Source organism: Microcaecilia unicolor, chromosome 12, assembly GCF_901765095.1.
Source record: "Microcaecilia unicolor chromosome 12, aMicUni1.1, whole genome shotgun sequence".
Lineage (NCBI taxonomy): Eukaryota > Metazoa > Chordata > Amphibia > Gymnophiona > Siphonopidae > Microcaecilia > Microcaecilia unicolor.
In genome coordinates this window covers 10,411,931-10,436,573 of record NC_044042.1, presented here as the reverse complement: position 1 = coordinate 10,436,573, position 24,643 = coordinate 10,411,931, and the positions used below count along the sequence as shown (strand labels likewise).

The following is a 24,643-nucleotide window of genomic DNA, read 5'->3' as shown; positions in this document are numbered from 1 at the left end:
GCCTAGGGAATCAGGGATAATGATTGAGTCTCCCTGCCTCTGCATTATCCTCAGCTCCAGCTGGTTGTGGGGCGATTAATCAAAACTCAGCAATCCAACCTGCATCTCTTGAGGGCAGTTTCTTTCAAATGCGTTAGTTTTGCGCACACTGGAGGGTATTCTAAAAACAGTGCTGAAATTTGGACACTGACAACTAATCACTATTCTAAAAAGGGCACTCATCTTATATGGAATAGGGTTTAGCATGGATCCCATGCCTACCATTTGGACGACACTTAGATCTGCTAAATTCTGGTGTAAGCGCTGGTGCTTATTAGGCGCAGTTAGGCAGTATTCTGTAACTCCGCGTGCAAGTTTTCAGAAGGGCAGGACCAGAGGCAGAGCTGAGACAGAAGGGAAGGCAGGCTGAAGCGCCGTGCGTGCTCTACTTTCACTGATGCAGGCGTACTCCGAGGTAAGAACTTTTAAATTGCAGCCGGCATGCAGGAAGGCGAGGGGCAAGCGCAGGACTGCGAGAAGAGGGCGGCCAATGCAGGTCGGGCTGTCACTGAGAGAGAGAGAGAGGAAAAGAGGCGCAGGGGTGTGGAACTCCGAAGACGGGGGGTATGGAACTCGCAGGGGAGGGGGGAGGGAGGGAGCGGCCAACGCAGGTCGGGCTGCCACTGAGAGAGAGGGAGGGAGGCGCGGGGGTGTGGAACTCCGAAAACAGGGGGGCATGGAACTCGCAGGGGAGGGCAGGGAGGGGAGGGCAGAGGGGGACTCGGAGGAGAGGGGGCGGCCCTGGGACTCAGAGGAGGGGGGGCGATTCTCCATCGATTCAATCCACACCTCCAATGTTCTTTTGCTGGATGGTGCTGGTTTCGCTTTCCTCTCATTGATCCACCCTCTGATGTCATCAGGTTCCGACGTGAGGACGGACCAATGAGAATTATGTTACGAACCCAGGCATCCAGACGTAGAACGTTGGAGGTGCAAATTATTATATAGGATAATCAGTTGGGAAATTTAAGTATATACAGACATGAGACCACCAAGACCTTCCTCTTCCCCTCTCTCACCAGAAAGAAACACATGTACAATAGCAAGTAGTCACATCACACTCACATGTCTCACTCACACACACAAGGATTGACTCGGGCTGCACATACTGCAGCGGGACATGTTTATCCACTCCTAGCCTAGCTGAGATAATATTTAACCATCTCTCTGACCTCACATGCAACTTTCTTCAAATCAATCACCTTACTTTCTAATTCTTCCTACTTTTTTACTCATCTATATGTTACAACTTTGCCTTACCCTTCACTACCAATTATAATGTTCTATTACGTATTGTGTTGTCATTGCACGTAGTATACCATGCCATATTTTGTATTGTTACTTGAATATTTTTACTGCTGTAATTGCCTACTGCTCATGTTTGGTCTATTCTTACTGTACACCGCCTTGAGTGAATTCCTTCAAAAAGGCGGTAAATAAATCCTAATAAATAAATAAATTAATTAATTGCACCAAGTTTAAATTTTAAGGAAAGATGCAGAAGAGACTTTGATAAGGAATACAGGAGCCAACGCAGGAAGCTACGGCAAGCCAAATCATATGGTTACCGCAGGGTTAATGTACAGGTCACTGGTCGAGCAATGCAGAAAGAGGCTGAGCGCAAGTGTTAACTCGTGTTGTAAACATGGCCACAGTCTGCAATGAATGGTATCGAGTCTATTTCCTGTTCTTTCACAACGCAAGGAAAAATGGCTTTCGACGTGCGCACAACACGAGAACATTTTCATGAGGTCCAGGGCAGCACAGAAGGTTGGACTGAGCAGCGTAGAAGGGTCAGTCTGCCATATAAGCGAATTTTTCCCTTATTTGATAGTCTCTGGGTCAGGAGGGGGCCACTAGACTACCAGGGCTTTGGTGGGGGGGGGGGGGGGAGTCATGTCAGGGGCCAGATGCAGAAAGTGATATATTCGGGGGCAAGAGGAGGGGTTGGATTGGCAGTTCAGGTCAGGCTGGGGGGAGGGCTTGCTGTCATTTGTTTTTTAAATGCCCCTGTTCCTGTCAGTGCCTGAGGCAATCACCACTTACACAAGAACAGGGACATTTTGCAGTGAGCTGCAGATTACTGCCATAGTTTTAATGTGGCAATAATTTGCATGCACATTGCTTATTACATAGGGTGGAATTTTTTCCTCATGAATGTTGTGGTTGAAGCTGAATTCTGTGTTGGCTTCTCCTCCGAGCTTTCTGCATTGGCCTTACAGTTTGTAGGAGAGTTTGTATGGATTGGGCAGGTTGGAGTTTTTCAGGGGTAATGCGGGAAGTGAAATATGTGGGGAACGGTGTATTGGTGCTGGGTCGGAGCTAGGGGAATTTATATAGGCAACCAGAGAGGAGGAGTCTCAGTCTAAATCAACTGGATGGACCAACTGGTCTTACTCTTCTGGTATTTACTTATTTATTTATTGCATTTGTATCCCACATTTTCCCACCTCTTTGCAGGCTCAATGTGGCTCACAATACATCATGAATAATGGAAATACATGATAAGATAGATATTTAGTATTACAGACAGATCTTGGGTGACATGATTATGATAAGGTAAGGTATCATGAAGACATGTTCAGACACACCTTAAATCTCAGCTTATAGTGCAGAAAGCTAGGAATTATATTGATTCTGGAGAAAAATGTCTTTTTTTTCAGGGTTATGAGACCCACATAAGAATTAGCCATCCCATCATGCTTTAGGGCCACGTAGGTTCCACCTGCAGATATCACATCTGGAAAGCTGAAATTACTTTTCTGATAAGCCCCTGGAAGCAAAAACAACAGGAAGCTGTTGAAAAGTATGAATTGTTGTTTGCAACCTTACGTGTTTTCATGGGAAAGGAGGAAACACATTTATTAAAAATAAATAAATAAATAAATAGACTGCCATATAAGATTAACACCGTAAATGAGGGCAGATGAATAGCTGCAGGGTCCATCCAGTCTGTCCAGCAAGATGGCCAGCGCTGCATCTGTCTTTCTGTGCAAGTTATAGTCATTCATGCTTAAACGCTGGTCAGCAATTTGGCCGTTAAATATGGTGCAGTGTTTGGACAATATGGACCAGATTCAATAGTTGGCGTGTGAAATGTAGGCATGTTGGAATAACATGTGTAGCATTATTCTATAAACTGCGTCTACAGTAAGACGCGGTTTATAGAATAGCGCATAGGCCGGGGGATTGCACGGCCATTTACGCCATTGAAAACCTGGTGTAAATACCCGCACCTAAATGTACACGCGTTCCCCTGAATTCTATAACAATGCACATAAATTGGTTCAAGACAATCAGTGCCGTAGTGAGGGCAGCTGACACCCGGGGCGGGTCGCCGCTGCGCACCCCCCCCCCCCCCGGGTGCAGCACGGCACACCCTCCCCCCTCTGGAGTACCTCCCCCCCCCCGAGCACCTACTTACATCTCAAAGCAGCGAGGACGGGCGGTAGGGCCGATCCGCCCCGACTGCACGTTGCTGGGAGCTGCGTTGGCTCCACTGGTTCCCTGCTCGCTCTGCCCCGGAACAGGAAGTAACCTATTCCGGGGCAGAGGGAGCAGGGAACCAGCGGAGCCGACACCCCCCCCAGCGGCGTGCACCCGGGGTGGACCGCCCCACGCCCCCCCCCCTTCCTAAGCCACTGATCATGATCATACCTAAATCTTCACCACCCCAGCTGCAAAAACTAAAGTATAAATCAATCCACTGATCCAGCTTCTCCTATATAAGCACGCAACTATGGAACACACTACCAAAAGCCATAAAGACAACACACGACCACCTCAACTTCCGGAAATCACTAAAGACCGACCTGTCCGAGAAGGCATACTTTACTGATCCAACTTAAGTGCCTGGATTCAGCAACACAACGAAACCATAACCTGCAACGAACATTATATAACTCTACTTCTCTCGATTCTATTACGTGTGTGGAACACATACATCTCAGTCTCTACCGCATCACTCTGTATTTGTTTCATCACCGGAGGCGGGTTACGCCTCATGGTGCTACGTAAGCCACATTGAGCCTGCAAATAGGTGGGAAAATGTGGGATACAAATGCAACAAATAAATAAATAAATAATACATTTGATTGATACAACCAATATACCAACACTCCTTCCATGGCTTTGCCCCCGTTTCAGCTACACACATTAGAATTTATACACGCCTCTTTATAGAATACACCTAAAAAGAGCCGTGCATAAATTCCAATTATTGCCATCAGTAATTGGCTTGTTACTCAATTGAGCAGCACCTCAGTGGGTGGCGGGAAGGGCTCTCCCCCTGAAATAGCCATGCTGCAAGTGCTTTACTTGTTGCATGGCCATTTCCTGCAGGAAAGAGAGACTTCCCTTTTACCCGCTGCGGGAAAAGGGGGCCTCGGCGCACATGAAAAACACGCGCCGACGCCAGCACAGGCCCCCTTTTGCCAAAGCTTGGTAAAAGAGGCCCTTTATGAGTTCACTCAAGCACATAAAACACTGTTCTACACATTCAAGTGCATTATAAAATCCCCCCCACCACCCCCCCAAGCTATTTCCAAAAGCCATTAACCTGGGTAAATGAGCTGTTTGAAAACTGCTCACCATCCCTCCAGATAAAAGTGCACAGTAATGCTTCCTTGTGTGGCTGTCAAAACCTATTGTCTGCTTTGTCTGTTTGCCGCCCCCCCTCCCCCCAGATGCTGCCAGCCTAGGTCACCACTAGAGGTTAAGCCCTCCCTGAGCGTGGAAGAGGCACTGGCTGAAATCTGAAAGCAAGTAGGGTCTGTGCAACAGGAAGGGAAAATGCCAGTGGTATCAGATGGGTCTCGGGGGGGGGGGGGGGGGGGTCTCTATTTATTTATGCATTTTTTTAATCCCACTGTTATCCAAAAACAACTTTTGGTTCAAAGTGGCTTGCAATTTATATTCTGGTGATATTACAATAGTTTTTTTTTACAGTTATGACGTATGGAGGGCATTGATAGTTTATGTAGTTGTCTATGGAGTTTGGAAGATGTAGGTTTGAAGAAGTAGGACGATAGTTATTATATTAGGACTTTTAAAGAGGTTGGTTTGAAAGGTAGGCCAATGATAGTTTGTGTAGTCCTCGGATTTTTAAGTAGGTATTTATTTTTTTATTTTTTATTACATTTGTACCCTGCGCTTTCCCATTCATTGCAGGCTCAATGCGGCTTACATGGGGCAATGGAGGGTTAAGTGACTTGCCCAGAGTCACAAGGAGCTGCCTGTGCCTGAAGTGGGAATTGAACTCAGTTCCCCAGGACCAAAGTCCACCACCTTAACCACTAGGCCACTCCTCCACTGTTGCTACTATTTGAGATTCTACATGGAATGTTGCTATTCCACTAGCAACATTCCATGTAGAAGTCGGCCCTTGCAGATCACCAATGTGGCCACACAGGCTTCTGCTTCGGTGAGTCTGACGTCCTGCACGTACGTGCAGGACGTCAGACTCACAGAAACAGAAGCCTGCGCAGTCTTCTACATGGAATGTTGCTAGTGGAATAGAAACATTCCATGTAGAATCTCGAATAGTAGCAACATTCCATGTAGAATCTCCAATAGTATCTATTTTATTTTTGTTATATTTGTACCCTGCGCTTTCCCACTCATGGCAGGCTCAATGCGGCTTACATGGGGCAATGGAGGGTTAAGTGACTTGCCCAGAGTCACAAGGAGCTGCCTGTGCCTGAAGTGGGAATTGAACTCAGTTCCCCAGGACCAAAGTCCACCACCCTAACCACTAGGCCACTCCTCCACTGTTGCTACTATTTGAGATTCTACATGGAATGTTGCTATTCCACTAGCAACATTCCATGTAGAAGTCGGCCCTTGCAGATCACCAATGTGGCCGCGCAGGCTTCTGCTTCGGTGAGTCTGACGTCCTGCACGTACGTGCAGGACGTCAGCCTCACAGAAACAGAAGCCTGCGCAACCTTCTACATGGAATGTTGCTAGTGGAATAGCAACATTCCATGTAGAATGTCCAATAGTAGCAACATTCCATGTAGAATCTCCAATAGTATCTATTTTATTTTTGTTACATTTGTACCCTGCGCTTTCCCATTCATGGCAGGCTTAATGCGGCTTACATGAGGCAATGGAGGGTTAAGTGACTTGCCCAGAGTCACAAGGAGCTGCCTGTGCTTGAAGTGGGAATCGAACTCAGTTCCTCAGGACCAAAATCCACCACCCTAACCACTAGGCCACTCCTCAGGTGGATTTGGGGAGGTACCATTACATTCTGTTAAGTGGTAATATATCAAATTCATGTCTCAGGATTGGTCGAAAATGCTAATCTGCTAAGTCTTTAACTACCTGGTTTGCAGCTAAAGCTTGTTTGTTGATTTTGGCCAGATATTGTATACAGAGAAACGGTTGAATTAGCACAAGGTGAAAGTTGTACCTAGTAACGCAACCATCAAAGCTTCAAACACAAGCTACAAGAACGTTCCCATGCGTGTCGGAAAGTGTCCACTACTAGATCAGTGGAAATTACAGGAGACCTCATCGTGTACAAGAAACTTTTATGTCAGGGATCTGAGGCTTTTCTCTCCCTTAAGCTGTTGCCCCCCTGCACCACCGTCACTTAAGGTGCAGGTATTTAATATCATGGACCTGTAATAAATGAACTTCCTCTTAAAAGATGACAGGCAATTTAATGAACAGCTGGGACTGTCTGAGCTCAGTGATGGGAGGGAAATAGGAACCGAATCCCCTGACCCGAGTTTTTCATCACTTCATTACCAGCAAGGTCATCACTCCTGGATATTGGTGTCACGCTATTGAGCGCTGCTCAAAAAAAAATTGGTCTCCTTGTGTCACCCAATAAGAACAATGAGCTCTCCGTCTTTGTTTAATTATGGCTTCAATGTTGCACCGCGGATTAGAATTTTAATAACATTCTGATTTACATTTTTCACAACCATTGGTTTTCGCATTGTCCAAGAGCGATGTATGGACAGTATTTATCTACAGAGACATTTATGGCTTGTGGCCTGTGAAGCACAGTCAGCCCCAGACCAGAAAGGCTTAAACTCAACCCAGTCATATGAAGGGTGAAGTTGGCTTTGTGCATAACTGTTTAACACTTTTGAGAGAGAGAGAGAGAGAGACAAAGAAAAGAAGAACTTGGCAGACCTCCTGGATTTATAGGTCAAGGTACGGAGGAAGCCTATGCCATTGTCAGTTTGCTTTATGCTTGTAATTAAAGGTTGACATTTTCATTTTCTGTGTAACTGTAGCAAATCTTTCCTAATTCAAATCCAGACTTCTAATAGCTTTATTAGGTCTAATATTCAATGAATTCAAGCTGCATTAGGGAAGGGAAGGGAAGGGGAAATGGGACTTCATATACCTTCAAAGCGGTTTACATATATTCAGGTACTTATTTTGTACCAGGGGCAATGGAGGGTTAAGTGACTTGCCCAGAGTCACAAGGAGCTCCAGTGGGAATCAAACTCGGTTCCCCAGGTTCAAAGTCCACTGCACTAACCACTAGGCTACTCCTCCACTAGCAACATTCCATGTAGAAGCTTGCCCTTGCAGATCACCAATGCGGCCGCACAGGCTTCTGTTTCTGTGAGTCTGACGTCCTGCACATATGTACAGGATGTCAGACTCATAGAAACAGAAGCCTGCGCGGCCGCATTGCTGATCTGCAAGGGCAGGCTTCTACATGGAATGTTGCTAGTGGAATAGCAACATTCCATGTATAATCTCAAGTAGTAGTAACAGAATCTCAATAGTAGCAACATTCCATGTAGAATCTCAAATAGGGAAAGGGAAATGGGACTTGATATACTGCCTTTCTGAGGTTTTTGCAACTACATTCAAAGCGGTTTACATATATCCAGGTACTTATTTTGTACCAGGGGCAATGGAGGGTTAAGTGACTTGCCCAGAGTCACAAGGAGTTGCAGTGGGAATCGAGCTCGGTTCCCCAGGATCAAAATTACTACTACTACTACTATTTAGCATTTCTATAGCGCTACAAGGCATATGCAGCGCTGCACAAACATAGAAGAAAGACAGTCCCTGCTCAAAGAGCTTACAATCTAATAAGCTTCTAGAATCATATCAGTCACGCAGGCAGCTATAACATTTAGGGTTAGATTCTATATATGGCACGTGAAAAATCCACGGAATGAATTCCCGCCTAAGCATATTCTATAAGCAGTGCGTTACAGAATACACTTAGCGAGTTATGTGCGTAAATTCTAATTATTGACAATTAGTGCTGATTATTGCTTGTTAAGCGCTGTTAAAATGCTGTGTTTCTAGTCAGCTGAAAGAATTACATTGGCTCTGCGTTCGTGTGCGAATATATAATTTTCAGATGTTATAAGGGAATACGTCAGAGTTATTAATTCAATTTTTTTTCTTACTCTTTTTTTTTAATTCGACTCAAATTCGCAACAACCTTCTATTAAAATTTCCAGTTATGAAGAATATACGATTCAAACATCAGTTCGGTTCCATGTTTCCTTTTTAAGCTATCTCTGAGTAGAACAAATTACCTGGTGTAATTCGTTTAGAATTAAACTATTTATTTGATAAATTTTATGGATAATTTTAGGTTTTCATTTTTTGTTATTTTGTTATTCCTCACTTTGTGTGAGTTTTTGTATTGTAAACCATCTGGAACCTTCTGTTGGGATAGGTGCAGTATATATTTATTTATTTATTTGTTACATTTGTATCCCACATTTTCCCACCTATTTGCAGGCTCAATGTGGCTTACATAGTACCGTAGAGGCGTTCGCCAATTCCGATATGAACAAATACAAAGTGATATTGTGGTAGAATAAGGTTCATGGGTAACAGACACAATAGGGAATCGTATAGAGTTACGTTATGTCCATTACGAGCTGTGGTTTTCGTTGTGTTGCAGGGTTCAGGCATTTAAGTTGGGTCGGTAAGGTATGCCTTTTTGAACAGGTTGGTTTTTAGTGTTTTCCGGACGTTTAGGTGGTCATACGTTGTTTTCATGGCTTTTGGTAGTGTATTTCATAGTTGTGTGCTTATGTAGGAAAAGCTGGATGCATAAGTTGATTTGTATTTGAGTCCTTTGCAGCTTGGGTAGTGGAGATTTAGGTATGTTCGTGTTGATCCTGTTGTGTTTCTGGTTGGTAGGTCTGTGAGGTCTGTCATGTATTGGATTAGATAAATTACGTGCGTTGTTACAGAATACACTTGGATTTTGGCATGGTATGCTAGGTGCGATATACAGAATCCGGCGGTTAGTTCCAGACATTCATACCAGCCATTGACATGGCGTAAACAGGGGCACTTAAATGTTGGCGCATAATCGCCAACTTCTGCTAGTGTTCTATAACGTCAGTTACACACATGCGTTCCACTTGCGCTTGGCACATGTTACTTTTCTGACTTAAAGGAAATATCTAACACGCTTGAGTAAAAGCCTCCTTTAGCTTCCATAAGATGCCCAACAAAATCTTTGGACCCTGTTTACTAAATCGCACTGTAGTATCTGGGTGTCTCTAGCGTTAGCTCACGCTAAAAATGCTAGCGCGTCTTGGTAAACAGGGCCCCTTGTTTTGTAACCTTTCCTGTATCAGGGATACCAATGATTCCTCTTTCAATCATTCTCTTTTAATTTGCTGACGACCCCAAAATGGCAACTAGAACTTTATAAAAACTTTCCAAGTCAAATTGACCAATCAGTGTGCTAACAAAAACGCAAAACAAAACAAGAAGAAACCAATCAGAAGCTGGAACTGATAATATTTTATACTTTCTTTGTCTTCCTGCGGCTCATGAACACTTTCCAAAATAGATATGTGTTCAGACCATCAGCCTATCAAGTGTGCAATCTAAAATCCACTGATGCCTCTCCTGCCCACTTAAATGATCTGTTGCCGCCCAACCGCTGATAATCAGCAGCACTAAAGCGGGAAGTGTGCTGAATATCGCCTCTGACCAGCACAAAAAATGACGGCCGGTCAGAGGCAGGCCAGGATGCGGCACTGGGAAGGAGGCAGGGCTTATGCGGGTGCCGGCAATATTCAGCTGAGCCTTTCATAAGTTAAGCAGATGAATTTAGGACAGATCAAAAGCTGTCCTAAATTCACCCACTTATCTTATGCGGGCCACGGCTGAATATTGGGCTGGTAGCAGCATTAAAAAAAGTGTTGTCCCCTCCCGCCGATGTGTGCCCCCCCCCGTGCAGTCCCCAACACCAACACCCCCTGGGTACCCCCCCCAACAACAACCACCCAGGCACCAGCCCCATCTCACCCATCTTTCTAGTCAGGATAGAACCCCCACCACACACACACACAGCCTACCTGACCTCCGTGGTGACCCAGCAGGGCATCGGGGGCAGGAGCGAGGGGGGTTCACGAGAGGTCACAGCAGCTATTATGAAGCAGCAGCCACCAGGTAGAACCAGTGCAGGACGTAAGGCGTCAGAAACAGCTGATCGCACCAGGAACTTCGTTGAACGAAGGCGCGACTCTGGCGCTGAAGAAGACTGTCTTCGGCTGGCGGGGTTCGGGGACCCCCGCCAGCAAACAAGGTACCTGATGCGGCGGCGGGGCGGGTGGGAGAGGGTTGGTGGCGGGAGGGGGGTTCAAGGGGATCGTCGGCAGGGGGGCCAGGGCCAAATCTACGGGGTCCAGGCCCCCTCAGGCCCCCTCAGGCCCCACGTAGCTACGCCAATGGTTCAGCGATAGTCCATAGTCAGAGAACTCGCATTTATTTATTTATTTTTAAAATGTATAGACTGCACTATCTTACAATTCTAGATGGTTTTCAAAATACATACGCAATACCATCTTCAAGCACATTAGACAAGACTAGGGGCGTAGCTAGGTGGGGGCATGGGCCCCCACAGATTTAGCCCTGGCACCCCTGCTTTCACCCCCCCCCGCCACCGACCCTCCCCCACCATATTCGACCCCCCCTCCCGCCACCGCCAACCCTCCCCCGCTGCCGCCTTCAAGTATTTTTGCTGGTGGGGGTCCCCGACCCCCACCAGCCGAAGTCCTCTTCAGCGCCGGTCTCCAAGTCTGGCGCGTTGCTGATCTGGATTCTGTTTCTGTGAGTCACAGAAACAGAATGCAGATCAGCGAACGCGCCGGACTCGGAGACCAGCGCTGAAAGGGACTTCGGCTGGCGGTGGCGGGGGAGGGGTCAAAAGGGATGGGGGAGGGGCAGCGCCGCCGGGGGGGGGGTGTCAAAAGTGGCGGGGGGGGGGGTCATCGGCACCGGGGGGGGGCTATAATGTGCCCTCTCACCTTGGGCTCTGGACCCCCCTCCCACCGAAGTCTGGCTACACCCCTGGACAAGACGTAGCATAAAATACAAGTAAAATAAAAAACAAAACTTAACATCAGCCCTTAAGTGTTAACAAAAGCTTCTACAAACATCTGAGCCTTCAGGCACTATTTTAAAATTTAAAAGAGCAAGTTTTATGCAAAATGTCAGGTAGGGCATTCTAGAGAACAGGTCCTTTGATATAAAAATAGAAGAGCGATACACATCTGATGTAACCTGCCAAAAAGAAGGAACTTCTGGAAGTGAACTGTGCAATCGTAGGCTGTAAAACAGGTCACTAGGGCCACTGTTACATGATGACTGAGGCTTCCTGCACGGTTAACCCCATCGAGCCCCGAGAGAGAAAAGACGCGTGTGTGTGTGTGTGTGTGTGTGTGTGTGTGTGTGTGTGAGAGAGAGAGAGAGAAAGACATATCATGTAAAATGAGTTGATCTTGGACCGTTCAGGTCTTTATCTGCCGTCACTTGCTATGTTACATGATAGCAGTTGTCTTCTGCTGATGCAGGAGGTGTGAATTATTCTGCTCCTTTTGTCGGACCACTTCTCAAAAATTCAGCACAAGAGCACTGAGACCCCACCATATGACATACAGAAGAAGACAACCACCATTAAAGTTGACAACGCCAAACCACCTCTGAACTACAGTAATTAACACCAGGATTTTGAACTGTGGTGTGGAAAAATAATACAAATATATTTTTTTTCTTTTTCAACCATTTTACAGCTGCACAAACCATTTTCTTTGCTGATCTTCCCATAATATTTTTCCACTCTGTGTTTCCTGGAAGGAGGAGCATGGACTGCGCTGCAATACCAATAAAATTATATATCTTAAACCGCACTGTCAATCCTTTTTAGATTTCTTTCTGAAGAACAAAGTTTCCTCCCTACTCCCCCCCCCCCCCCCCCCCGCCCACCCAATGTAATTGAAAAAAAATTGAAGAAAAATGAGAGTGAGGCTCAGCAAGAAACCAAAATCTCTCCAGGCGCCCCTGCAGCTGTTCTTATAAATCGCTCTTTGTGCGGATGAAATCATCTCCTCCAGTAACACTTCCATTACTGGAAGAGGGGGGGGGGGGGCTTCTGGTGTTACCGGCTGTACTGAGCATCACCGGAGTGAACCTAACTTTGCGCCCAACAGCTGCTATGGCTTTCCTCCTTCCTGTTTCCCTTCCTTTTCCCTCCCTGCAGCTATTCCAGGACAGAAATGATTTCCCACTAGCTGACATCTGTTTTCCTCCAAATTATCACAATTAAATGCTTAGAAAAGAGCTTCCTAGCTTCTTTTCTGTCATTTCCTTCAGTCAGCTGGAAGCTTTTGGAAAGGGGGGGGGGGAAGAGAGTGTTATTTGCTCATTATCTCAGCTGCAGGCCCTCACCCCTCCTTACTTTCATGGGGTGAAGTGTTGAGAGGAGGCTGGAAGATACTGTACATCTCCACAGGACTAGGGCGAGTTCATGAGTTAGAATCAATTACAAGCGGCCTGAGAACAGAGGTGAAAAACTGCAATGACAGAAAGATTCTCGGGGTCCACAGGTCATTGGGTCACCTCTTCACCCATGCATGATACCTTTCACGTTCTAGATTACTGTAACATAGTTTATGCAGGTTTGCCCAGATAAAAGATCAGCACACACATTCCTGAACCTCCACTACCCCAGCTGCAAAGGACTAAAATGTAAATTAACATATGCATCCAGCTTCTCCTACATAAGCACGCAGCTTTGGAATGCATTACCACTCACCATGAAAAAATGCACGACCTAACTAACTTTCGGAGATCACTGAAGACCAGCCTGTTCAACAAGGCATACCACAATGATCCATCTTAATACCAGCCAACGAAACTCAAGCCAGAACTGGATAAAACCTAACTCTCTATACTTGACTGCCAAGGTCTACTCTACCACGAATGAACCCTAACGCAATACCACTTTATCCCTCATTCTGAATATGTACTCTTTTACTTGACTGCTTAATCTACTGTGTCAATCATGATCTTTAATGTAATAGCACTTGTATCTCTCACTCCGGAAATGGCGATCGCCATGACGGAACAATGTAAGCCACATTGAGCCTGCAAATAGGTGGGAAAATGTGGGATACAAATGCAACAAATAAAATAATAATACATATGTGCATGAAAGGCTTGAAAAAATCCATCAAATTACTGAGTCAAGCGCACTACACGGATCATGTCACCCTCTTCATTGGCTACTGGTCAAACAAAGAATCATGTACAAAGCTGCAGTTCTCACCTTCAAAGCTCTGAGGGTCGGGATCCCGGACTATTTATCCGATCTCACTATACCTTATTGCCCTAGTAGACCTCTCAGATCCCTGAATAACCACCATTTAGTTTTGCCCAACACAGTTGGAGTCCACCAGGCACCTTCCTGTTGTTTATTTTTTGGCCCCCTCCACCTGGAGCAGCCTGCCTTTGGAACTTTGCAGTAACCTGTCATTTAAAAGTTTCAGAGCTGACTTAAAAACCTGGGGGCCCTTTTACTAAGCCGTGTAAGGGTCTACGCATGCCCGATGCACGCCAAAATGGAGTCGCCGCCCGACTACCACGTAGCTCGTGCAGTAAATTTCATTTTTGGCGGACGTCCAATATGCGCGTCTGAAAAATATTTTTATTTTCAGACGCGCGTAACAGACATGCGCCAAGTGGCATTTGACGCGCATAGGTCATTACCGGCCAGATTCTTTACCGCTAGGTCAATGGCTGGTGGTAAGGTCTCAGACCCAAAATAGACGCGCATCAATTTTGATTTTGCCGCACGTCCATTTTTGAGAAAAAAAAGGCCTTTTTTTACAGGCACGCTAAAAAATGGATCAGCGCATGCCCAAAACCCGCACCTACACTACCGCAAGCCATTTTTCAGCTCACCTTTGTAAAAGGACCCCCTGGTTATTTAATCAAGCTTATCGGGTCCCTTCTTGATGCCCTCTCGAGATGTTTAACGCTGGACCACTGGAACCTCTACTTTCTCTTTCTCTTTTTCTTTTAAGTTTTGACGATTTCTTCTTTCTCCGTCCTTTGCTGATTTGTTTTTCTTTTATTGCCCTATTAAACATTGGCATTCCCTTCTTGCTCTGTGTTTAGTCTGTATACGCTCTGCTCTGCTTGCCAGTTGAGTGGTATTGTACGTTCTAAACTGTTGAGACACCACGAGGCAGACGAGCTAGCTTTTTGCTTTTTAAGGACAAGCCAGTCTCGTTTTGTGTTTACCTTCCTTGCCTGGACTCACGCAGGCCAATATTCAAATGCAATTGGGAGCAGTTTCATCCACAGGGGCGTGCTGATTTTAAATTCGGATAACTTCTACATGCACTTTTGGCTATTTCGTTCCAAAAATGGGCAAAGTTATACATTTCTTATTATTTTCCGTCGGATCCTTCTTCCATTTCTGAAGGATTTTCTTTTCGCTCTAATAGCTTCCTTCGCCTCACTATTCAACCATGGCGGGTGTCGTTTGGCCTTCTTCCCTCTTTTTTTAATACATGGAATATAACTGGCCTGGGCTTCCAGGATGGTATTTTTGAACCTTTGCAGCTGCAGTATTAATAAGGTGTATTCTATATACTGTGCCTAAATTTTATAAAATATGTGTATTTCCGTGCGGATTTTTTAGGCCCTATATATAGAATCTAGCCCTAAGTGCATACATAAGCATCGCCATGCTGGGACAGACCAAGGGTCCATCGAGCCCAGCACCCTGTCACCGACAGCGGCCAAAAGAACAAGCAATTTGTCCCGCCCATCCTAGAAATACTGTATTATTCCCTCCATCCTTTCAGTAACATTCTATGGCTTTTTCCTCCAGGAAGCCGTCTAACTCTTTTTTGAAGTCTGCTAAGTTAAACGCCTTAACCACCTTTTCCAGCAGTGAATTCCAGAGTTTAACTACGCGTTGAGTGAAGAAAAATGATAATTGATGCTTAGATTTTAGGCACCAAAATGATAGAATTAGGGGGTTAGTATTTTAAACAAGATCTCAGTGAAAATGAAACCTATTATAAAATACTTTTATCACCACCGAAGAAGCAACCATTCAAAGTACCACATCACACAGGGCTTTGGACATATACATAGCAATATTTACATGTACAAGCAGTAATTTTGCAACTTCTGCATGTTACTCCTAGGGCCAGCCCTCTCATTAGGCAACCAAGGTGTCTACCTAGGGTGGTGGTAGTTGAGGGACAGGATTGCTACATCTTTTCTCTTTCATCCTGCTGCTGCCACCACTCTCCCTCTTATGGAGGAAAAGAGGCAAAAGGATTCAATGCCAGTCACAGGGCCTTGAAGCGTAGCCCATGCTCATATGCTGTTACGTCCCGCCCCACCCCCTCTGAGAGAAAGTCCTGCATCAGAAGGCGGGAGGATGAAACAGTGATTTAGCACTGGCCTATGTTTCATCCTCCCGCACTAGTGCTGAATCCTTTTGCCTCCTATGCTTCAGAAGAGGGAGGGCAGTGGCTGCAGCAGCAGGCCTGGTAGGAGGAAGGGGAAAGGGGGAGATGTTGGATACTGGGGAGAGAAAGGGAAGATGCTGGACTGATGGAGGTGGGGAAGGGGAGATGCTGGGAGCAGGAAAGGGGAGATGCTGGGTGCTGGATATGGGGAGAAAAAGGGGAGATGCTGGACACTGGATACAAGAGGATGGGAAATGCTGGACTGTTGAGGGGGTTAGGAAGGGAAAGTGGAGATGTTGGACTGTTAGAGCTAGCGAAGGGGAGATGCTGGATGTTTGATACCGGGGGGAGGGAAAGGGGAGATGCTGGAATATTAAGGGGGGTTAGGAAAGGAAAAGGGAGATGCTAACTGTTGAGGGGAGATAAGGGGAGATGCTGGACTATGAAAGGTGGTATAAGGTCTTGAGCTGTCCATAGAATGGGGATGGGGTGCATGGCTGAAGGTTCACCTAGGGCATTAGCTAACGTTAGCCTGGTCCTGATGACTCCACTTACACGTTTAGGTGGCAGATTTAAGTAAACCGCATATTGAAAACTAATTAATAAGCTCCCCTCCAAAGCTCAGGTCCAAATGTTAACTTAGCTGAGGACTACACGTAACTTGGAGCAGGTGTAAATGCTGATGGAGAAATGTGTCTGAGGTTCACAAGTATAACCACTGTAAAATACATGTATTTTTGCAAGGACTGCCCATCCACCACATCCAGAGCAAGGCTGTTTGAAATCTCTGCAGACCAAGGTGTATATATAAGTGGTGACTTTCCTAAAATCTGTACTCATAGGTACATGCCGATTTGCATCTTTAATTCCGCTACCTATGAGTACGTGTGTGAACCGTGTGCATTTCTACTAAAATTAGCTCGTGCTGATGGGTAAATAACAGGTCTGACTTCAAATGGACAAGAAATCGGTTTAAAGATATTTTGTGAATTGTCAGCAGCTGCACTTACATGTTTTGATCCATTGGAAATGAATATAACTTAATTCGTTTATACGGTGGCTGCACCTCTAAACATCGGCCTCATAGCTCTTCCTTTGCCGAGAGAAACTGCAAGTCTATATGTGGAAAAAGAGTAGAGTCAGGTCTGTATCAACAAAACAATCAGAGCCTTTCAGCAGCAACCAGCTTCAGGAATGACTGTCTTTCCTCTTCTGTCATTAGTATGCAGCAAGGGCAGAGCTGTTGTCAGTTGGGGGCTTCCATTTCCAATTCCTCTATCAGTTCTTCCCTTCAGGTGAAGGTTGCCAGTCATTCTGAATGATCCTAAAGTATTTATGATTCAGGAATGTATTTATACAGCTCAGCTCTGAGATAAGACCCAGAAGAAGCTACCCAGCTCTGAGACAGCCATTATCAAAGTCATTTCCTACCTTCTTGTTGAAAGTGCAGGTTGGCTGAGCAAAACGTTAGCTTGAGAATTTGGACATTGGCCAACGTAAATGTCTGTGGAGCATGACAGAATAGCTTAACTTTGCTGTGAAGAGAGGGGTAAAGGTTGTCCAAGCAAACCCTGCAATGAGGAGTGTGTGAAGGGAGTGTCCACAGAGCCACTCTCAGATCTTCTGAGGTGGATCACCACTATTTTTGGAGCTCTTTCTGAAATTGTGGCTTGGAGGCCTTTAATGGGTGTGAAGCATAGAATCCCTGGGCAGGCTGCAGGGCAGACTTAACACTGTAAATCCTGGGTCTAATGTTCAAAGGCTTTACGCTCCTAACGCCACTAAAAGATCGAATTACATTCAAAACCTGCACCCTGGTTCATAAAATTATTCATGGCGAGGCCCCGATATATATGTTAGACCTCATAGACCTACCAGCAAGGAACAGAAAAAGATCATCACGCACATTCTTGAACCTCCATTACCCCAATTGCAAAGGACTCAAATACAAATCAATATATGCATCTAGCTTCTCCTACATCAGCACGCAACTATGGAATGCATTACCAAATGCCATAAAAACAACGCACGACTTGGCAACCTTCAGGAAATTACTAAAGACTAAGCTGTTCAAAGAGAGTTATCATAAAGATCCGTCATAAATGAACTGACACCAAAACTTTTTACCCGAACAAGTTATCATTGATCTCTTTCTATTTGTTTACTCTAATCACAATGTCATTATTGAACGTTACACAGTACCCTTGTCCTCTTATACCTGAAATGATCTGTATATTTATTTACTTCTAATTTATTTTATATCTTCTGTACTTTAAATGCAATAATATTCTGTATTTCTCCTTCCGGAAATGGCGATCGCCATTATGGCATAATGTAAGCCACATTGAGCCTGCAAGGAGGTGGGAAAATGTGGGATACAAATGCAGTAAATAAACTTTAAGTTATTCTCATAGGTTGGCTCTCTGAACATGTACCAGGGCTGAGTGCATAAATTTGTACTCAAAATTTCACTCAGCTATATTTAAGTGCTATTCTATAAAGGATCCACATCCTTTATAGAATAGCAATAGCGCTACGCACAGAAACGATGTCTAACTTTCAGCACCGGCAGTTACGTCTGCTGAAAGCAGGTGTAAATGCTGACACTTAGGTGCCAATCAAGTCTATTCTGTAACAATGGGCCAGGTTCTATATATGGTGCCTAAAAAATCCACGTGGAAAACATTTCCGCTTAGCATATTCTATAGGAGGCACCTAGAATAGGTGTGTTACATAGAATACACTTAGTTAATATTAGCTTGTTAAAAATGTTCACAAAATTCAACATTTACTGGGATGACAAGTCAAAATTTAACCTTTTGGCAGGGTCAGGTGTGCTAAGCACCTTTCCCACAAGCATTTGGGCTTGCTTCATTAAGGTTTTCCCCCCCGTGGTCTCAGACTAGGAGAATAGTTTTAGTGAATCAATTCCATCATGGATAAAATCTGAAGGTCAAATTCATACCAAGGTATCTTTAGAAACCTGATTCTGCTACCAACATTTCCTCGTTCCTCCTGATTCTCCTCCCATAAAGACAATCACAATACCCAGAATTCTGGTGGCTTCTCTAGTTTATTTTCCAAGTGAAGATTGGAAACTGTCTCTAGAGGACTGTAATGGCAAGCGGCTTTGTAATGAGGCTGGATTCAGAGTCCTCCTGTCACTTGCTTGTTGCCCCTCAGTAAATGACTCATTTGCAAGGTGAGTCTGAAGAATGATTTGTGGTTGGAAAGAGTGGAACAGTGAGTGCTGCTGAAATATTAATTCCTAATAGGCCTTTGCCAGATGAGAGGAGCATTATAATGACGGCTTTCATCTTAGTGGAGTTAATTGAATCAGGGAAGGGAACAGCCGTCCTGCGTCTGATGACTTTCTAGACTGTACAGTCAGTATTACCAGTCACTGGTCTGTCATCACTGCTTGATTAGGTCTGTCTTGGGTGTGAGGTATTTGTATGGATGGGTCCAGTGACAGCTTGGGTTACTCAAGAAACCAAGTGAGACCAATAAAGGATTTCCATGAATAGCACAGGAAAAGCTAATGGCTAGTAATGTGAACAGTACTAGAAATCCTGAGAGGTAAGGGTACAATTTTATCTGAGGCTCATAAAAAATAGTCTCCAGTTTTGTGCATGTAATGTGCACTTGTTTGTAGAGGTAGGAGATGTCTTGGGTTTACTTGTGGGCTGGCCTTGGGAATGTGCTTTTGAAAATCACGTGTAACCAGAGCCAGAAATATGTGCGCAGGTTTTGGACATGGCTACAAACATAAGTTATAGTGGTGTTAACCTGTTATTCAGTTTCATAATTTCTTTGCTTTGCTTTGGTTGATTTTCTGCATGTGAACGAACAAGATTCTCTGCAAGCTGGGATACATTTTATTAGATTTTTAAAAAAGGGAGTAGAACCCACGTGGCAGCTCACAACAATTTTAAACATTCAAACGAGGGGGAGATGGAGGTGTAGCTGCCTTTGGAAATGATGTGTGGCGATCTTGCTTGACCACCCCAGAAGCAGGTCGCTTTTGATTGAAACGCCAGTGTAACACGTTGTGGGCATCGGGTGTTTGCAAGTTGCTTCAGCTAAGATAAGTGATCACTTTTATTTCTTTATTTGTTCTTTCATTTGAATGATATATGGTACAATATATATTTTTTTGCAAGACTGTATGGTTTGCGTTTTTAAGGCGTCGACTACAATAAAGCTTTGTAATCCTTTCGGTTTGTAACATTTTAGAAGAAGGTTGACCAATGATTGATTCCACTACATAGGCTGGGATTTGAAATGCCATAGAGATCCAATGACCTTTATAAAATGAATATCTGATGCCCTCTCATTTAGATGTTCAAAATTGTTGTGAGTTGCCATGTGGGTTCCACTCCTTGTTTTATCTCTTCAGTTTGACCTGTAGGAGTGGTTGCTGTTTGCCTCTTTCTTTGTTATTATGCATTTTATTAGAGCAAAATAGGAGAATTTCTTAACCTGCACTACCCCAGCTGCAAAGGACTGAAGTTCAAACAGATGCATGCCACTACCTTCTCGTACAAGAGCACGCAGTTATGGAATGCATTACCAGCAGACTTGAAAGCAATCAACGAAACAACTATCTTTCGAAAATTGCTGAAAACATTCCTCTTCAACAAGGCCTACAACGAGCACCCACAACCTCATTAACTCACCTCGCCAACCCTCTCAACTATAAAAGCTTACCTTATACAGCTATCCGATTCACTCCCTCCCTTCTTCCCTCTTCCCTTTCTTGATCGCTACACACCAGTGCCGTAGCGAGGGTGCCTGACACCCGGGGCGGGTCGCCGCTGCGCGCACCCCCCCCGAAACGCACCCTACCTTTCAGCGGGGGGGGGGCAGGCGGGAGGGCCGATCCGCCCCGGGTGCACATCACTGGGAGCTGCATCGGCTCTGCTGCTTCCCTGCTTTCTCTGCCCCGGAACAGGAAGTAACCTGTTCCGGGGCAGAAAGAGCAGGGAACCAGCGAGCCGACCCCCCCCCCCCCCCCCAGCGCGTGCACCCGGGGCAGACCGCCCCCCCCTTCCTACGCCACTGCTACACACTACTAACTGTATCTGATATCCTGTTATGACAATGTCAACAAATCTATGTAAGCCACATTGAGCCTGCAAATAGGTGGGGGAATGTGGGATACAAATGCAATAAATAAATAAATAAATAAAATAAAGAATACAAACTAATCATAGTTTATGTCAATGGGCAAAGGAAAATAATGAATGTTTTAGTATAGATTTCCATACACACAATGCAATCACTAATAACTATAAAAAAGAATACCTGTTCAAGTTCTGATATGCCACAAGCACTAATTTGATTTCTTTTCCTCTCGAACAGGTGTCTATGAAAGAAGTTGGAGATGGCCTACATGAACAAATGAACTGTATGATGGGTGCCCTGCAAGAGCTGAAACTCCTCCAAGTCCAAGCAGCTCTAGAGCAGTTGGAAATTTCCATGAGCCACAAGTCCATTTCAGACTTTGGCCAAACTCCTTATGGCAGAGCCAAGATCGAAGTGTCGAAGTTTAGGTGGGAATGCAAAACGCAACATGATCAGCCATCGGTTGAGATAAGGCATCTTGATGAAAGCAGTGCGCCAACTTCTTCACACACTGTGCAGATGTGCCAGTCTGTCAACTTGTCCACCCTGGTTCCTTCATTCGATCGCAGCCAGCAGCAGAGGATTCCATCTGTTACAGTCATTGATGGTGAAGAAGGTTATTCAGAGAATGGGTCATCTTCCACATTGACTGCAGTAGACTGTTGGCCATCCAAGAGAGGTCACCCAACAAGCTTGGATTGTGGGAACCAGATTTATAAAGGTCTAAGAAATGTCCTGCCTGATTCTATGGGACATCAACCAAGATGCAAAGATCATGGTGCATCTGAGGAAACTAAAGACTGGACATCATCATTATTGTCACAGAGCAGAAACAGACAGCCTCTGGTCTTAGGAGACAACATTTTTGCAGATTTAGTGGGGAACTGGTTGGACCTGCCAGAGTTGGATAAAAAGGGGGACAAGAATGAGAACTTGACTTCCTCCAGCAGGTCTCAAGAGATCTACAGGAAGTTCTCCCTCACAGCCAATATATTCAAAAGGTTTTTGAGGAGCGTGAGGCCAGACAGAGATAAATTGCTGAAAGAGAAACCCTGCTGGCTTACAGCTGAAGAGAAAGAGATGGAGCTAGCAAGGAGGTCAAAGAAAGGGAAAAAACAGAAGGGAGCATTTTACTTGCCTTTCCGTGGAAACACGCAAAGTGCTCTCAACAAAGTAGAAAAATGCACAAAAGTAGAAGAAAATCTGGATATTTCCAAAAACTGCACTAAGCCAAGGCACACTTCAGTTAATCGCACACAATCTGGATTTGACATCAACACTGCGGTATGGGTATAAATTTCAAATGCGTAAAAAAAGTATTTCAATCTAGAAGACCCAAGAAGTTGCCTAAACTGGAATGCTGCAGAAGGGTGTTCCCCTTTGAAAATGTTGGGCCAGCCAACAGCATGGATTCTCCAGTGACTGAAGCCTTTGAAAGAACCCACATATAATAAACGCAAACCACTTTGGTTGTACCGCAGGAAGGCGGTGTATCAACCCATGACACTTTACCCTTTGCATCTGCTTTATAGTAGGTTCAACAATCACCCAGTGAACCATCTGCAGGAATTTCCAAAATGAAATCCTCACAGGTTGTGTGTTGGCTCCAGCCTCCTCCACCCCAGTCCCTGGTGGATCAGCATTAGTTCCTGGAGTTATGGGTGACTGTATCATCAGTACAGAGCTTAAGTTAGGAGAATAAAAACTATAGATACAAAATGTAAAGCTAATTTCTCCACATGATGGCAATACCTACCAGATATCGTTTTATCACCTGTACCCTGGCTGCAGGTGTCACCTATCAGAGAGGTGTTGGAGGTGCACACAGGCTTCCATAAGGGCTAGGAGTGGTGCTAGAGAGAAAAAAGCAAACATTTTTATCACACAGACTCTGCTCCACACCACAGAGACAGCAAATGTTTCTCTAGAATTTAAGCATTGTCTGTTTCTTTTTTTGTTTTTTGAGTTCATTAATTCTCTGTGGTAAAGACAGAGCTGCACTGGCTGTAGCATTCACTTCTTTCATTGCTCTTCAACATAACTCACATGAGTATGGCGATAACGGGATCCTTTTTAGGATTCTGCCTGCGGGAGTCCATCCGAGTCTTTACGTTTTGATTAAAACCTTTATATCTGGTCATGTTTCAGAAGAACAGATAGGGCGTACATGCCGAAAAAAAGGTCCAAGTTAGCCAACGGCATGAGATGATTATGGGATTTGCTGTAAGTTCCTCCCTCTCAGCCATCCCACATCTAGCCAGATAGATAGCGTGAACGAGCCCACAATCGACAAAAAGGAATTACAAGAATTAAAGATACCGAGTGGATCAGGTCCTGGAACAAGGAATATATTCTGATGCCATAAGCCAATGATATAAAAGAAATTAGTGGCACAGACAGCAAAGAAAAATTCACCTTTCGGCCTCTTAATATAAGTGCGACTTGCCAAATGCCCTTTTATCTCGGCTCCGTTTTGGGACCCTGTATCCTCACCAGCTGGTCTTCTCGTACACTTCCTCCTGTATTTTTCAAACCAGGCACTTCACGCCATGACTCTGAAAGCGGAGAGAGACAGGCCCTTGGGAAGAAAGGCTGGTTTTTAATTCTTTCCTCATTGTGTGGCCAGTATCCCATTCATCAGCTGGATGTCTCATGCATTACAGAAGCATCAATTATGTTGGAACACGAATGCGTACAGTATACACAGTCCTCTGCTGGTCCAGGGTTGCATTATTCTTAATGCCTTAAATTTCAGATTTTTGAGGTGAAATACACACCAAGACGTTTTTTATTCACTTTTGCATGGGATGTACAGTACTTCTGGAGGGCCGAGCTCTTCAGTGTCCAGTTATTAATAACGACAAGGCATTTTTCTCTGTCTTTCAAAGTGTCCTAAGACACTTGTCCAGCTTTAGTTATAATCATTGTGTATTGTGTGTGTGTGTGTGTGTGTGTGACTAGCATGGTTTACAGACTGTATGAATTGTGATGGTGAGTTTACAGGCAGAACTGTGAATATTTGTGCTGTAGCTACAGAATAACCCAAGCCCAGAGGTGCTTTTCCTGACTGTAGACACCTGTAACTATGTGAGTGTTCAAGCTGTCACAAGGAGGTGAAGTTGCATTTACAGATCCGATCTTATTCTCCATCAAGCCCATGATGAGTATCACAGAAGCAGCGACCCTGAAAGTGATCTCACTTCATTCTCTGTGGATTTAATGGTTAATCTTTTCCCTTTTTTTTAATCTCTGGCAAGTTTTGGGGTTGACCACACCTCTTTCTTAAGCAGTAAAGAAAAAAGCTGAGAAACTGGTCCGTTAGAGGAATACAGGGGCAATATTGAGCCGGCAGCAGTCAGCGATTTTTTGCTGCTGCTGGCTGGCTGAATTTGATCCAGATATTCAGAGTCGGGTCCTGTCCGGGTACTGACACTGAATATCCCTCCAGGAGTTACCTGAGTACCACCGATATTTGGCTAACTTAGGACAGCTTTATGCTGAATATCAGTGGTACCCAAGTAAGTCCAGGCTCTGCCCTCACTCCTGCTTTCGACTGCACTGGCATTAAGAGTATCCCAGCAGTGGCGTAGCTACGTGGGGCCAGGAGGGGCCTGGGCCCCCATAGATTTGGCCCTGGGCCCCCCTGCTGATGACTCGACCCCCCTCCCGCCACCAACCCTCCCCCGCCGTGGGCTACCTTTTCTGGCAGAGGACCCCAATCCCCACCAGCCGAGGAGGTCCTC

General features: G+C 45.0%; 1 protein-coding gene across 1 annotated transcript in view; it reads left to right on the top strand.

Moving 5' to 3' along the window:
- The window catches only part of INKA2 (inka box actin regulator 2), a 29,735-nt gene extending 5,364 nt beyond the window's left edge, over positions 1 to 24,371 (top strand). Inside the window, exon 2 of the mRNA XM_030221288.1 lies at positions 21,138 to 24,371. Coding sequence (XP_030077148.1) covers positions 21,138 to 22,196 — 1,059 coding nt within the window. The 3' untranslated portion in view covers positions 22,197 to 24,371. The remainder of the gene's footprint in view (positions 1 to 21,137) is intronic.
- The last annotated feature ends 272 nt before the right edge of the window (positions 24,372 to 24,643 follow it).